Genomic DNA, 14009 nt, shown 5'->3' on the forward strand with positions numbered 1-14009 from the left:
GAAGGTGAGGGGCAGAGTATTTGGGCAAAGAAAGATCCCCCAAAAAGAAAACTGGGGTATCAAAAAAAATACAGCAGTCCATGGGACCTTCTGGTATGATGGAAATGTTCTGTATCTTGTATGGATGGTGGTTATAACTATCAAAACTCATTTCAATGAATACTTCAAAACTGTGTATTTTAAAGTGTGCCTCAATTAAAAACACAAACAAACAAGGAATCTGATGTGAAAAACAAAATACTAACTGATTCTTTCAATCACCTCCTCAGAAGAAACTGACGTTCGATTTTGAAATCTGGTGTCTCACTCAGAGAGCTGGAAACTGTAAGCCAACAGGTATTAATGCTCATTATCTAGATACAGTGTGAACAAGCTGTGGCTAGTTTTAAAGGTTTACAGGAATCTTTTAAGGAATCTGGTTTGCAAGTTGAAGGGATATACCCAGTAAGAAATCGATAGAAAAACTGGAGAAAGCAAGAAGAAATAAAGACACCATTCCAACAATAAATGGAAATTTTAAAACCTGCCTTTTTATCTTGAGACATAGTTATCCTAGAGTTCTAATCCTAAACACTCTAATACCCCTCTCTCCTGCCCTTTCCCCTGAAACACATCCCTACCACCATGAAAAAGAAAGCTTGTCTTCATGCTAGTGAAGCTGAAGGGAGAAGACCTTCCTTCCTCTGACAGATGTACTGAGGGCCTGTGAGAGCAAGCCTTGCTGGCTCCAGGGGATGCATGTCACTTTTCCTGTACCTTCTCGCACAATCTAATTATGGCTGAAATGAAAAAAGGAAAATTAAGTCCTGATGACTGTGTGTCCTAGGAAAGGTTCAGGATAACAGAGCCAGCTAGCATGACCAAGCAGACAGAGGACACAGTAGCCTCTCAGAAGATGGCATTCCCAATTTTCTCTCTCCATTAGACTTCTGAGTTATGGAGCCGGCAGGACCTAATCAAATGATAATACCTAGAAAGAACAGTAACAATACCTAACACTGACTGAGAGATGACTACATGCCATCCACTATGCTAAGTTCTGCCTATCTATGAAGTTGACACTTACAGTACCTTTGAGATAAGTACTATTACCATCCCAATGTTGCAAATGGGCAACTGAGACGGTTCCACAGCCTGTTAAGTCGTGGAGCCCAGTACCTGAAACCAAGCGGTCTGACACAAGAACTCACTATCTATAAGTTCCTCTACATGAAACACTATGCTGCTCCCTGAAAGAATAGAAACAAGGCAGATTCTAGAGCCAGAAAACCCTGAGTTCAAATCCTCATTTTACCATATACTTGTAATATGGTCTTTGGAAGGTCAGTTAACTTTTCTAAGTCTCTGTTTCATCTATAAAATAGAGGTAACATCTAGTAACTCACCAGGTGATTGTGAGAATTATAGACAATTACTGTGAAGAGTCTGGCACCTAGTAGGTACCTCAATAATTGATCATTATGATTGATGGTAATAAATCATATTTGTTTAAAACTCATTTCTGAGTTATTTACCGTGTGTGTACATGTGTGTGTATACACAACATATAAATATAGGTATTGATATAAATGAAAAAGGATAAACGAATGATAAAAGTTGGCCTTCATGACCACACACACACACACACACACACTTTTTCCCCTAACTTCTTTCACATTTTAATTAAGGTATGCAATTGATGCACACGAAGGGATTGCTGCCCTGGAATATGGGGCATCTACAGGAACTGGAAGGGTAAACATTGCCGTTTGTGTACACTGAAGCATCATGGCATTCTAGAAATGGCACCAGTCTAGGAACCACCCAGACTTCAGTTCAAATCTTTGTTCTACGAATACATGGCTATGTGACCTAAAGCAAGAAAGGTGATTTACCCTCTGAAGCTTCAGTTTCTCTCATGTATAAAATAGAAGTAATTAACCCTGGTAGTGTATGTTGATGGTGATAGCACATATTAAGGTCTATAATGATGAGAATATGTGTAACATATGTGGTCTCTAGTAGGTGCTCTATAAATAGTAGCTAAGTTGAAATGATATTATGCCTCTATGTCTCTATCATAGTCATACTAGAAGTCAATCAGAACTTCCATTTTTTTCATGAACCTTATTGTAACATTTTGTTTTAATACATATCAATTACTGGAGTCTCTGCCAGGACTTGCCCAAAGACAGGGCTTAAAAGTTCATTAATTTTAATGATTCCCTTGATTAGTTACAAAAAGAATTAAGTTAGATAATTTCTTTTTTTAAGTCAGTGGAAGTCAGTGTTTCATTAATATTTATTACAAATTAACTTATGTTTTTATTAATTATATTTTATTAACTATATTTTAGTTAAAATATATATTATTAAATTATAGTTTATTAATTATATTTTTACTAGAAGAATTGTGAATAAAATTCTTTCAAATCTAGAAGGAGGTAGTTTTCCCTGTATTTAGGCAAGACCTTTTAGGCAATAGGCTGACCAGCTGAAAGACTGAAAGCTGAACTCCTTTCTGTATGCATGGGGTAAAACATATACACATACTTTTTCACACACACAGTATCAAACATGGAAGAAATAGAGAGGTAAGGTTTGAGGAAAGCCAGAGAAGACTTTAACAGCAAAAAAAGCAATCAAGAGAGCCACAGAATATAAAAACAAAAAAGAGGGTCACATGAGAGTTGCCCAGGAAAGATACAAAACATCATCTTTGAAAGGGATGTTAGGGCACTCACTACATAATATCTGTAGAAATGTCCGGGTCTCCTGAGAGATGGGCACTCTATCAATACAAGGTATTATGGCTTCTGTCTTTATAACTGAAAGATTGATATTCTTTGGTAAGATTCCATGTTCAGCATAGAAGGCGCACAATTGGAAGTCTGAAACGGCACTTTCCCCTTTTTCTCCAACACAAAAGCCTCCTTCCAGTGTGTGACCTTCCATGCAAAACAGCTCATTTTTAAAGCTTAGTTCCAGTCTCCTAAAGATCCTTGGTTACAAGCCATGGGAAAGGATATCATGTGACAGAGGCACAGTCCTTTCTAAGTGACAGGGGAAAGGTCCTGCTACAATCACTCTTAGTGAAGAGAACACAGCACCATTTGGTTAGTAAGAATTCTTAACCATACGAGAAACAGAGAGAGGATACTGCGCTCTCATTTTCCAACTTCTCACATTTTCCCTTGTGAAAATATTTCGAGGTTACAATTAATGTGATGTGGCAGTTAAATTCCTAAGAAGTTTTAAAAAGTGTGTTATAGAAGTAAATATTGGCTTCAGCTTTTTTTAAGGCAAAAAAAAAAAAAAAAACCAAAAGTGCTGACTAGAGCAAAGGAAAGTGTTTTTTTTTTTCCTATCCCTCCACTGTCAATAATTATTACATAAGTGTTGATGCCAGAATTGCTGAATGGTAGAAGACATCATATATTATAAGTATTATAAACAAGTATACAATACGCAGTCAGTGTGAAGGTATTTTAAAATAGTAAGTCACTTACCATGTCAGTAGAAGAAATAGTTGGCGAATACTCTGGGGCCAGTGTGGTGTCATTAGATATTGAGATATTAGCTGTAAGCAAAAGACAATTATTTTATACTATAAAACAAAAACAGAAAAAGACCTTAAATACGTAATTAGATATTTTTAAAAGCAGGACTAGGCAGTAAAAATGTCTTTAATAACAACATAAGAGCACAATGAATTTTTATTTATTTTAAATGGGTTCACCTTTCACGTAGATAAAACAAAGATTTGGACACATCTGCTGTGGACGCATTTTGGACACAGCTGCTGTGCTCTAATCTGATAAGAAATGATGATGAATAATTCAAAGAGACGGTATTAAAATTTGTTTCAGGTTTCAAAAAAAAAGATAAATGAAACTTCCCTGATACTACAAGGTACTCAATATATTTTGTCTAGTGGAACAAGGGCTGTTCATAATTGATTAAGTTAATCACTGGCTTCAGAATGTACAGGAAAATCTCCCATATTGAAGCTTTACTAATTAAGACTTAAATAATTCATAGTTTTGGGAAATTTTGACAGTGTATGAGAACGGTTATCTTTTTAACATGTGTGAAAACAAAATAAAGTACTAAATAATATAAATATAATGGAGATCAATATTTAATCTAATTTTAAAAATTATTTTCATACAATTTGGCATCATTTATAGGTTTAAGATGGCACTTGAAGAATAACCTAATGTATTAAACCAGCCTTCCTCTTGGAAATCTTTTGTTCCATTTTTAAAATTTTATGTGTCTGAAAATTAAAACAGTATTATTTAAAAAGTATTCTATAAGTAAAATATTTTTTCTTTATCAGATAAGCCTTTTTCCTATTTTGTGAAGCTTTAGGTATTATAAAATAAACTATTAGAGCATATTCCTAATTTATAGAAATATAAAACAACACATCAGGGTTTTTATTTGTTTGTTTGTTTGTTTAGGGTCCCACAGTTTATTAAACATCTGAATTGCTAGCTACTGTTTGGTCCCTACTCCAGTCCCTCTGAGCCACTAGCTTGCCTTTTCAGCTTGCCATGCTTCAAGTCCTGCCTATATAAACCTTTAAGAAGAAACACGCAGGTTTTGATAGCTGATGTTAGAATATGAGATCCATAAGGGAGGAACAGAAGAAGCTTATCTCGTGCACTGTTTTTCCCTAAAACCTACCCAGTGTAGCTCTTAACAGGAACTCAAAAATATTTGTTTACTGTCAATAAAGGAAGTTAGAAAAGAGGGCATTTCATGACTAAAAATGAGAATGAGAGCAGATAAATTGGGAAAAAAAGAAACAAGAAAAACAAACTAAAAGAGAGAAAATATTTAGCTTGAGCCCTACTTTTGGTCAATTTTGGAATTCACTCTGATCTTTTTGACTTTAGATTGTAAAACTGTTAACCTAAAGCTAGCTGTTGCCAGAGTTTCTCTATTTCAGCAGTAAAGGAAGTACATGTGCATATTATCTGTGTTCTTATTCTCTCTGTTTCATTACAGATCACAGAGGGAATTAAAATAGGCTGAAGCACATCAAAAAGCTAATCCACCATGATCAGGTAGGCTTTATCCCTGGGATGCAAGGTTGGTTCAACATACGCAAATCAATAAATGTGATTCATCACATAAGCAGAACTAAAGAAAAAAATACAAGATTATCTCAACAGATGCAGAAAAGGCTTTGGATAAAGTTCAACATCCATTCATGTTAAAAAAAACTCTCAACAAACTAAGTATTGAAGGAACATACTTCAAAATAATAACAGCCATATATGACAAACCCACAGCCAACATCATATTGAATGGGCAAAACCTGGAAGCATTGAAAACCCCTTGAAAATCTGTACAAGACAAGGATACCGTCTCTCACCACTCCTATTCAACATAGTATTGGAAGTCCTGGCCAGGGCAATCAAGCAAGAGAAAGAAATAAAGAGCATTCAAATAGGAAGAGAGGAAGTCAAACTATCCCTGTTTGCAGACAACATGATCCCATATCTAGAAAACCCCACAGTCTCAGCCCAAAAGCTTCTTAAGCTGATAAATAAGTTCAGCAAAGTCCCAGGATACAAAACCAATGTGCAAAAATCACTAGCATTCCTATATATTAACAACAATCAGGAACAAACTCCCATTCACAACTGCCACAAAAAAGAATAAATGCCTAGGGAATACAGCTAACCAGGGAGATGAACAATCTCTACAAGGAGAACCACAAACCACTGCTAAAGAAAACAGAAATGACACAAACAATGGAAAAACATCCTATGCTCATGGATAAGAAGAATCAATATTGTTAAAATGGCTATACTGCTCCTAGTAATTTATATATTCAATGTTATTCCTATTTAACCACCATTGAGATTCTTCACGTAAGTAGAAAAAACTATTTTAAAATTTATATGAAACCAAAAGAGAGCCCGAATAGCCAAAAAGAACAAGGCTGGAGGCATCATGTTACCCAACTTCAAACTATACTACCTGGCTCTAGTAACAAAACCAGAATGGTACTGGTACAAAAACTGACACACAGACCTATGGATCAGAATAGAGAATCCAGAAATAAGACTGCACATCTACAACTATCTGATCTTCAACAAACCTGACAAAAAGAAGCAATGGGGGAAAGGATTCCCTATCAATAAATAGTACTGGGATAACTGGCTGATTATAAGCAGAAAATTGAAACTGGACCTCTTCCTTATGCAATATACAAAAATTAACTCAAGATGGATTAAATACTTAAATGTAAAACCCAAGACTATAAAAACCCTAGAAGACAACGTAGATAATACCATTCAGGACACAGGCATGGAACATGATTTCATGACAAAGATGCCAAAAGCAATTGCAACAAAAGCAAAAACTGACAAATGGAATTTAATTAAACTAAAGAGTTTCTGAACAGCAAAATAAACTATCAACAGAGTAAACAAACAACCTACAGTATGGAAGGATATTTTTGCAAACTATGCATCTGACAAAGGCCTAATATCCAGTATCTAAAATGAAAAACAAAAAACAAGAAAAAAAAAAAACAGCCTTATTAAAAAGTGGGCTAAGGACATGAACAGACACTTTTCAAAAGAAGACATACATGTAGCCAATAATCATAGGAAAAAAAAAAAGCTCAACATCAATGATCATTAGAGAAATGCAAATCAAAACCACAATGAGATACTCTTCACACAAGTCAGAATGGCTATTACTAAAATGTCAAAAAAAAAAAAAAAAAAAAACAGATGCTGGTGAGATTGTAGAGAAAAAGGAACACTTATACAATGTTGGTGGGAGTATAAATTAATTCAATCATTGTGGAAGACAGTGTGGCGATTCCTCAAAGACCTAGAGAGAAATAACATTTGACCCAGTCATCCCATCACCGGGTATATACCCAACGGAATACAAATTGTTCTATTATAAAGACACACGTACACCCATGTTCACTGTAGCACTATTCCCAACAGCAAAAACATAGAATAAACTTAACTGCCCATCAATGATAGACTGGATAAAGAAAAGGTGGTACATAACACCATGGAATACTATGCAGCCATAAAAGGAAATGAGATCATGCCCTTTGCAGGGACATGGATGGAACTGGAGGCCATTATTCTAGCAAACTAATGCAGGAACAGAAAACCAAATACTCCCTGTTCTCACTTATGAACGAGAGCTAAATAATGAGAGCACATGGACACATAGAGGGGAACAACACACTGTGGGGCCTATTAGATGGTGGAGAGTGGGAGGAGGAAGAGGATCAGGAAAAACAACTAATGGGTACTTGGCTTAATACTTGGGTGATGAAATAATCTTTAAAACAATCCCCCATGACACACATATAGCTATGGAACAAACCTGCACATGTACCCCAAACTTAAATGAAAGTTAAAAAAACAAAAACAAAAACAAAAATAGGCTAAATGATGTTTGGCCTAAACAATAAAGCCAAATGAATCCATTCTCAAAAGGAAGATGTTAGTGAATAGTTACTAAGAAAATCTAGGTTTGTATTACTATGTTGTTCTAAAAAGCTGAAAGAACATTTTCTTATATTGTATTTCTTCATTTGAAAACATTCTAGAGCACATAATGGGTATACTTTTATACCCATTTCATATTGGATGAGACTCTGAAGCTTACTATGCCAGGTTACTTCCCCAGGGTTACAGTTTATCAGAAGCAGAGTTGGTAGCAAGACCTCCTTCAGCATTCTTTCTTCTCCTACGCAGCATTTCTAACCATCAATATCAGGTGATTTATGTGGCCACAGAATTCAAGGTGAGATAGTACTTGCCAGTGTTCAATGATGTGACTCTCAACCGTGACCTGAAATGTCTGATCTGTCTGAGCTTTTGAGGAAAAGCAGCATATGTGAAATTACAGATACTATTTGGATGGTGTTGAGAAAGCTTCCCTTCTTGAGCTAGATTCTTTAATGCAATTTTATCAACTTCTTGTCACGAGAGTTTGAGGGTCTTTTTGCAACACACTTTTCTGCATAAAAACAAGGAGTAAAGACTGAGGAGGAAAGATAGTCAAGGCTCTTTCTTCATGAAATGAATGATGGATAATAAAGGCCAGGGGTGTAGTAAAACAGGATTGTAATCTGAACCGTTAGTAGCTGCTCTCAAGTTTCGGATAAGCATCGATTCTGCTCATTTAAATTCCTTTTAGAATTTCAATTTTTTCCCCTAAGACAAGCTATTAAAGCACATTGGCTCTCAAAATCCCAAAAGACCAGCATCAAAAGGACAGTAAAAAGTATATAACACGTTCTCTACTTATTTTAATAAGCATCTGCTTCAGAAGAAAGACTTGAAAATAAATACATTTAAAAAGCACTTTCATAAATGCATACTGGCAGGGTATGTTAGACTCCATAAACAAGATTAAAAGTAAATTTCTTTAGGCTCACAGAAAAGATGATGATCAATCCCAATTGGAAGCTTGGTCTACAAGAACCATTGGTTACCATTTGGATCCAGGTGCAAATATTTTGGCAACCAATTGCAGAATGATCCATATATATGGAATCTGCAATCTCCTTAATTAGGATTCTGGAAAAGTCAAATGGGAAAACTAAAATACTCCACACTGTCTCTCCCATTTGCTCAGCATCCTGGCTCATGAGGCAAAGAAACCCTTTGCCCTGGGAATCTGGCTAATTTAGATTTAGCCAATTATCACTGGGACAATCTCTGTTTCATACTGGCTTTCAGGGAGCTTCCACAGGTTGATCGTTTTCCATACTTGGATTTTCATATCTCATTTCTCCTTCCCATGTATCAGATTTTAGCTGATTTTCTGGAATGAGGGAATGAATATTCTAAGTGAGAGACCTTTTAAAATGTATCTGTGGCTTTTCCTTCTTAGCCTATTTATACCAAAATTATTTTGTGTGTGAAAAATCAGACCTCGGCGATGACCTTGAGCAGTAGGATATAAATAACTCCTACCAGCTTAGCATTCCAATAATGGAACACTAGGCATTTAAGCTGACTTCTTCTTTATGTTTAATGAGAGATTTAGAGAAAGAACAAGGGGATCAAGCATGGCTGCAGTTGTGGGAGCTGTGAGAGAAAAAAGGAGGTGACATCCACATGTCAGTGTTGGCATACCTCTTGCATAGGGGAATATCTATTGCACTGTTAAAGGTTGTCCCTCTTTATCTTCTAGTGACCCGGCCTCAGGAACTACCCCAAGGCTCCTCTGCTGTACACATTAGCAGGAACTGTACCATAAGGAACAGGTACGAACTCACGTGAGACTGTGAGGTCAAGTGTAAGCAACAATTGGTCACTAAGGCCATAGCTGCCTGCTTTTATGTATAACCTAATACAATGTGGAGAAGAGAGTACTAAGATTGGGCTTGAATTCTAGACCCAGCAACTTCTGAGCACAGTACCCTTAAGCTCCCTCACCGCATAATCTTGAGTAGTTACTTCCCACCTCTTGACCACATGTCCCTCATTTGTAAAACTGGATTTGAAACTAACTACCTCATAAGGTTACTGTGCAGATTAAATAACACAATGTAGGCAAAATTGTAAACACAGTGTCCAGTATCAGGATAGATCTAAATAAATGGCAGCTAAGATTACTCCTAGCTGTGACCTGCAGAAAGCAGACCTTGTCCCTGGAATGAATGCCAGCTATCTCTCAAGATTTATGCGATGGTTAAATATACATACATAATGTTATTAAGATATAGTTGATTAAAATCCCCTAGTAAAATGTCTGGCACTTGGATGGTACTTAATAAATATTAGTCTAATCTGAACCTGTGCCCCCAACATGGCCTCTTAGGGTTATAATAATATGGCACTAATTAACCTGATGTGAACAAGAAAAACTTTAAGACTATTTTCCATGATAATACAACTCTAAAGTTTTATTCCGTTACATTTAAGAAACATCTTAAGGCAATTAAGTAACTAGAAAATAGATAAAGGATAAAATTAAATAAGCTCTGCCACATGGTCATGTCAGATTTATTTAAGGATTCTGGATAACTTGAGCACACTGTACCTTTTGATTAAGTCAAACATGTATGCTTTTGATTCCTAGGTCAATAAAGGCAACAAAAGGTAAAAATGGCTTTTGAGGGAAGACAAAATAAATTAGGAAAACTGGGAGAAGCAGCTTATAGAGAAATTATTTGCCACTATCTCAGTCTTAAGTCTTAAAACAGATAAAATCAGCAGTAAATTTTTCTTTGTTTTTTTCTTATTATCCTTTTAGTTTTTCCAAGTATCTTCAGCAAGCCTTAATGCTTGAGATTTTCACCACAACTAGGCAAGTTCAAGTTGTATATTCTTTAATCTACAGGCACTATTCACAAGTTCACCTACGATGTTGTGCTGGAAGTTAAAGAGCTGAGCTACTGTGGAGATATTAAGATGAATATATTTAAGCTGCATGGTGGCATGCACCTGTAGTCCTAGCTACTCAGGAGGCTGAGGTGGGAGGATCATTTGAGCCCAGCAGTTTGAAGTTGCACTGAGCTATGATCGTGCCACTGCATTCCAGTTTGGGTGACAGAGCAAGACCCCACCAAAAAAAGAAAAAAAAGATAGGTATATTTTGTCACCAATTTCACAAAAACTTCTCTCTCATACCCACCCATCATTACATTTTGGAGATGTGTTATAGACATTACTGTGGGGAAACTTTTACAAATCTGCTTTTATATAAACCCAAAACAGAGAATTTTCCAGGTCTGATGACAATCCCATTTTCTGATTCCTGCAAACATTATGCAGAAACTGCTGAAACATAGGTTAAGACATGAAAAGAAAACAAAATGATGGGTCTCTTCCAAAACACTATTACCATAGATGATAAAATGTCAACTGTGCTGGTAAAGGATTCTCACAAATGCAAGCCTGAGGGATGCTACAGCAGCAGAACTTGTACTTCCTTGTTTTACCATTAGTTTATTATTTAAACCTACTTCATAAAGAGGGAATGGCACACAATAAAAATAAAATCACATATATTATGATATAGTTCATGGAAGGTAAGTTAGGATGATCTTTTATTTTCTAATTTTCTCTTAATGGGCTTTCTAATTATAAAACACATATTGACTATAATATGGGAACACAGGGGATGCAATCTAGCAGTTCTTTTCAATGGTTATAACATATTGGTGCACAACGCTTATTAATATATTAGAAAAATTATGTAGAAACAAATGATGTTGAAACTCTAGTGACAACTATTTTAGAGCATCTAGAAGCCTCCTTATGCTGTGAATGACAAAAAGGTATGGAAATGGAAGCCATGGCTACTTCTAGTCACTAGGCTTGGTCTAACAGTTTCATACCAGGAAAAAAAGCCAACTTTTACTTGAAGATAATATACACAGGGATGCACTTGGTTCCTGAGAAAGAATTTACTCACCTTACTCATGCATCTATTATTAAGCATGTTCTCCTGGAACAGTCAACAATAAATCAATAAAATATATCCCTTTTGTTAACAATATAGTGTCTGTCCCTTTGAGGCTATTTTTCTTACTTTTATAGTTCATTATTTCTAGCAGTTTCTTTTCCCTCAGGATGTAAAACTGACACCTGGTCAGAAAATTTTCTTTGACCCTTTTCAAAATACTAACGTGCCTCGAGTATATAGTCACTGCAAGATTTACACATTAGGCAAATGAACAGAGGTATTAGAGTAGAAATGTATTTCTAAAGTTTGGATTAAATGAAACTCTCATTTTTGTTCATTCAAAAAGCAATTAACACTATTTAAAAAAACAATACATTTTATAATATATGTGTGTGTGTGTGTGTATCCTACTTCACTGCAAGTAGCACAATTCTTTTTTTTATTATTATACTTTAAATTCTGGGATACCTGTGCAGAATGTGCAGGTTTGTTACACAGGTATACATGTGCCATGGCGGTCTGCTGCACCCATCAACTCATTATTAGGTATTTCTCCTAATGCTATCCCTCCCCTTCCCCCCAACCCCCTGACAGGCCCCGGTGTGTGACGTTCCCCTCCTGTGCCCATATGTTCTCATTGTTCAACTCCCACTTATGAGAGAGAACATGTGGTGTTTGGTTTTCTATTCCTGTGTTAGTTTGCTGAGAATAATGGTTTCCGGCTTCATCCATGTCCCTGCAAAGGACATGAATGCATTCTTTTTTACGGCTGCATAGTATTCCGTGGTACATATGTGCCACATTTTCTTTATTCAGTCTACCATTGATGGGCATTTGGGTTGGTTCCAAGTCTTTGCTATTGTGAATAGTGCTGCAATAAGCATACGTGTGCATGTGTCTTTATGGAACGATTTATAATCCTTCCGGTATATATCCAGTAATGGGATTGCTGGTTCAAATGGTATTTCTAGTTCTAGATCCTTGAGGAATCGCCATACTGTCTTCCACAATGGTTGAACTAATTTACGCTCCCACCAACACTGCAAAAGCATTCCTATTCCTCCACATCCTCTCCACCATCTATTTCCTCACTTTTTAATGATCGCCATTCTAACTGGCCTGAAATGGTATCTCATTGTGGTTTTGATTTGCATTTCCCTAATGACCAGCAATAATGAGCTTTTTTTCATGTTTTTTGGCAGCATACATTTCTTTCAAGAAGTGTCTGTTCACATCCTTTGCCTACTTTTTGATGGGGTTATTTTTTTTTTCTTGTAGATTCTGGATATTAGCCCTCGTCAGATGGATAGATTGCAAAAATTTTCTGCACAATTCTTAAAAAGCAGGGAAACAGGCCCTCAGAAAATGTTTGTTGATGAATGAATGAGAATTTTAAAAGCACAGAGAACAGAAGAGAGAACAAGTGAGAGTTGGGGGGATGCCCATGTTCTGTTCCCTATTTCCAAAATTCTAGTATTTACGTTTTTGAATAAATTAAAGAGATTCCTCTTAGAAGAACTGAACACCTCGCCTCTAGGACTTTAAAGTCTTTTTCTTAATGACTATGTATAGTATACAACACTTTTGTAGTCTCGAGATTCAATGGAATAGTATTAATTACTCTAACTACAATGCACTGAAGCCTTAACATTTTTTTTGTAAATACAGTTTAAATGTTTCATATTTGTCTGTAACAGCACGCTGGTTGTTAATTTTTGGGGAGAAGGCCGACTTGCAGTAGAAGCCTTGTTAGTATCTTTCCCTAGGAAAATGTATGGGAAAATTAAATGTTTGAAATCTTTAAAGAATACAACTATTATAAGATTAAACTCACTGGGGCATCTTTTGTAGGATAGTGAGACGAAAAAAATAAATTTTTACTCAATGTCCATTAGGTGCCAAACAATTTTACATATACTATCTCATTTAACCTTTATAGTAACCTCTAAGAATACGCACAGTTACTAACCCAGTTCAGAGATTATCAAACAAAGACATTAAGTAATCAGCCTAGTTTAGGGTAACAACGAAATTTAAACTCAGTTTTGTTTACTCTAAAGCACACAGTATTTACACTTTATCACATTAACATTTCTAAATTGGGATGTTGGTGATCAAATTAGATATTGTGTATTATTCTTCAACTGGATATTTTTTAGTTCTCGCTTTTGGCTTTTGAACTAAATTATCTTTTTTCTTACACACTCTGCTTTGTAATCGTCGAAGTACAGTGGAAAATTTAACATCCATTTCCTCTACTAATTAATAGCTATCCCATTTCTAAGAAAAGCAAATCTTAGCATAAAAACCACCCATGTATGGCATGTATCCACTCACATATGTCAAACTTTCTGACTGATTTTCCTACTAGTACTTGCAACTGAGCTTCCTTAGTTGCTCAGTAAACCTATGTGCATGACTTGGGTTACCAAGCAGTAGTTGGGAGTAAAATGAATGGAGAAAAAAGTGCATTTAGAAAAGAAAAATTAGGAAATGATTAGGCTTTCTGGAAGCAAGTGAGAAGTAAAAAGAAAAAAAGAGAAAAGGAAGTGTTGCCTTGACAAAGCACACACATACAAAAAAGCCACAATATATTGTGGCCATGAAGAGAG

The 14009-nt window shown here is 35.8% G+C and overlaps 1 protein-coding gene across 4 annotated transcripts in view; it reads right to left on the minus strand.

Moving 5' to 3' along the window:
- SLC4A4 (solute carrier family 4 (sodium bicarbonate cotransporter), member 4) overlaps positions 1-14009 on the minus strand; it is a 365688-nt gene that overhangs the window by 109584 nt on the left and 242095 nt on the right. For all 4 annotated transcript variants that reach the window (XM_011998142.1, XM_011998138.1, XM_011998140.1 and 1 more), the window contains one exon: positions 3489-3559. In XM_011998142.1, the coding sequence (XP_011853532.1) occupies positions 3489-3559 (71 nt within the window). The remainder of the gene's footprint in view (positions 1-3488; positions 3560-14009) is intronic.

Source organism: Mandrillus leucophaeus, unplaced genomic scaffold (assembly GCF_000951045.1).
Source record: "Mandrillus leucophaeus isolate KB7577 unplaced genomic scaffold, Mleu.le_1.0 Scaffold559, whole genome shotgun sequence".
Lineage (NCBI taxonomy): Eukaryota > Metazoa > Chordata > Mammalia > Primates > Cercopithecidae > Mandrillus > Mandrillus leucophaeus.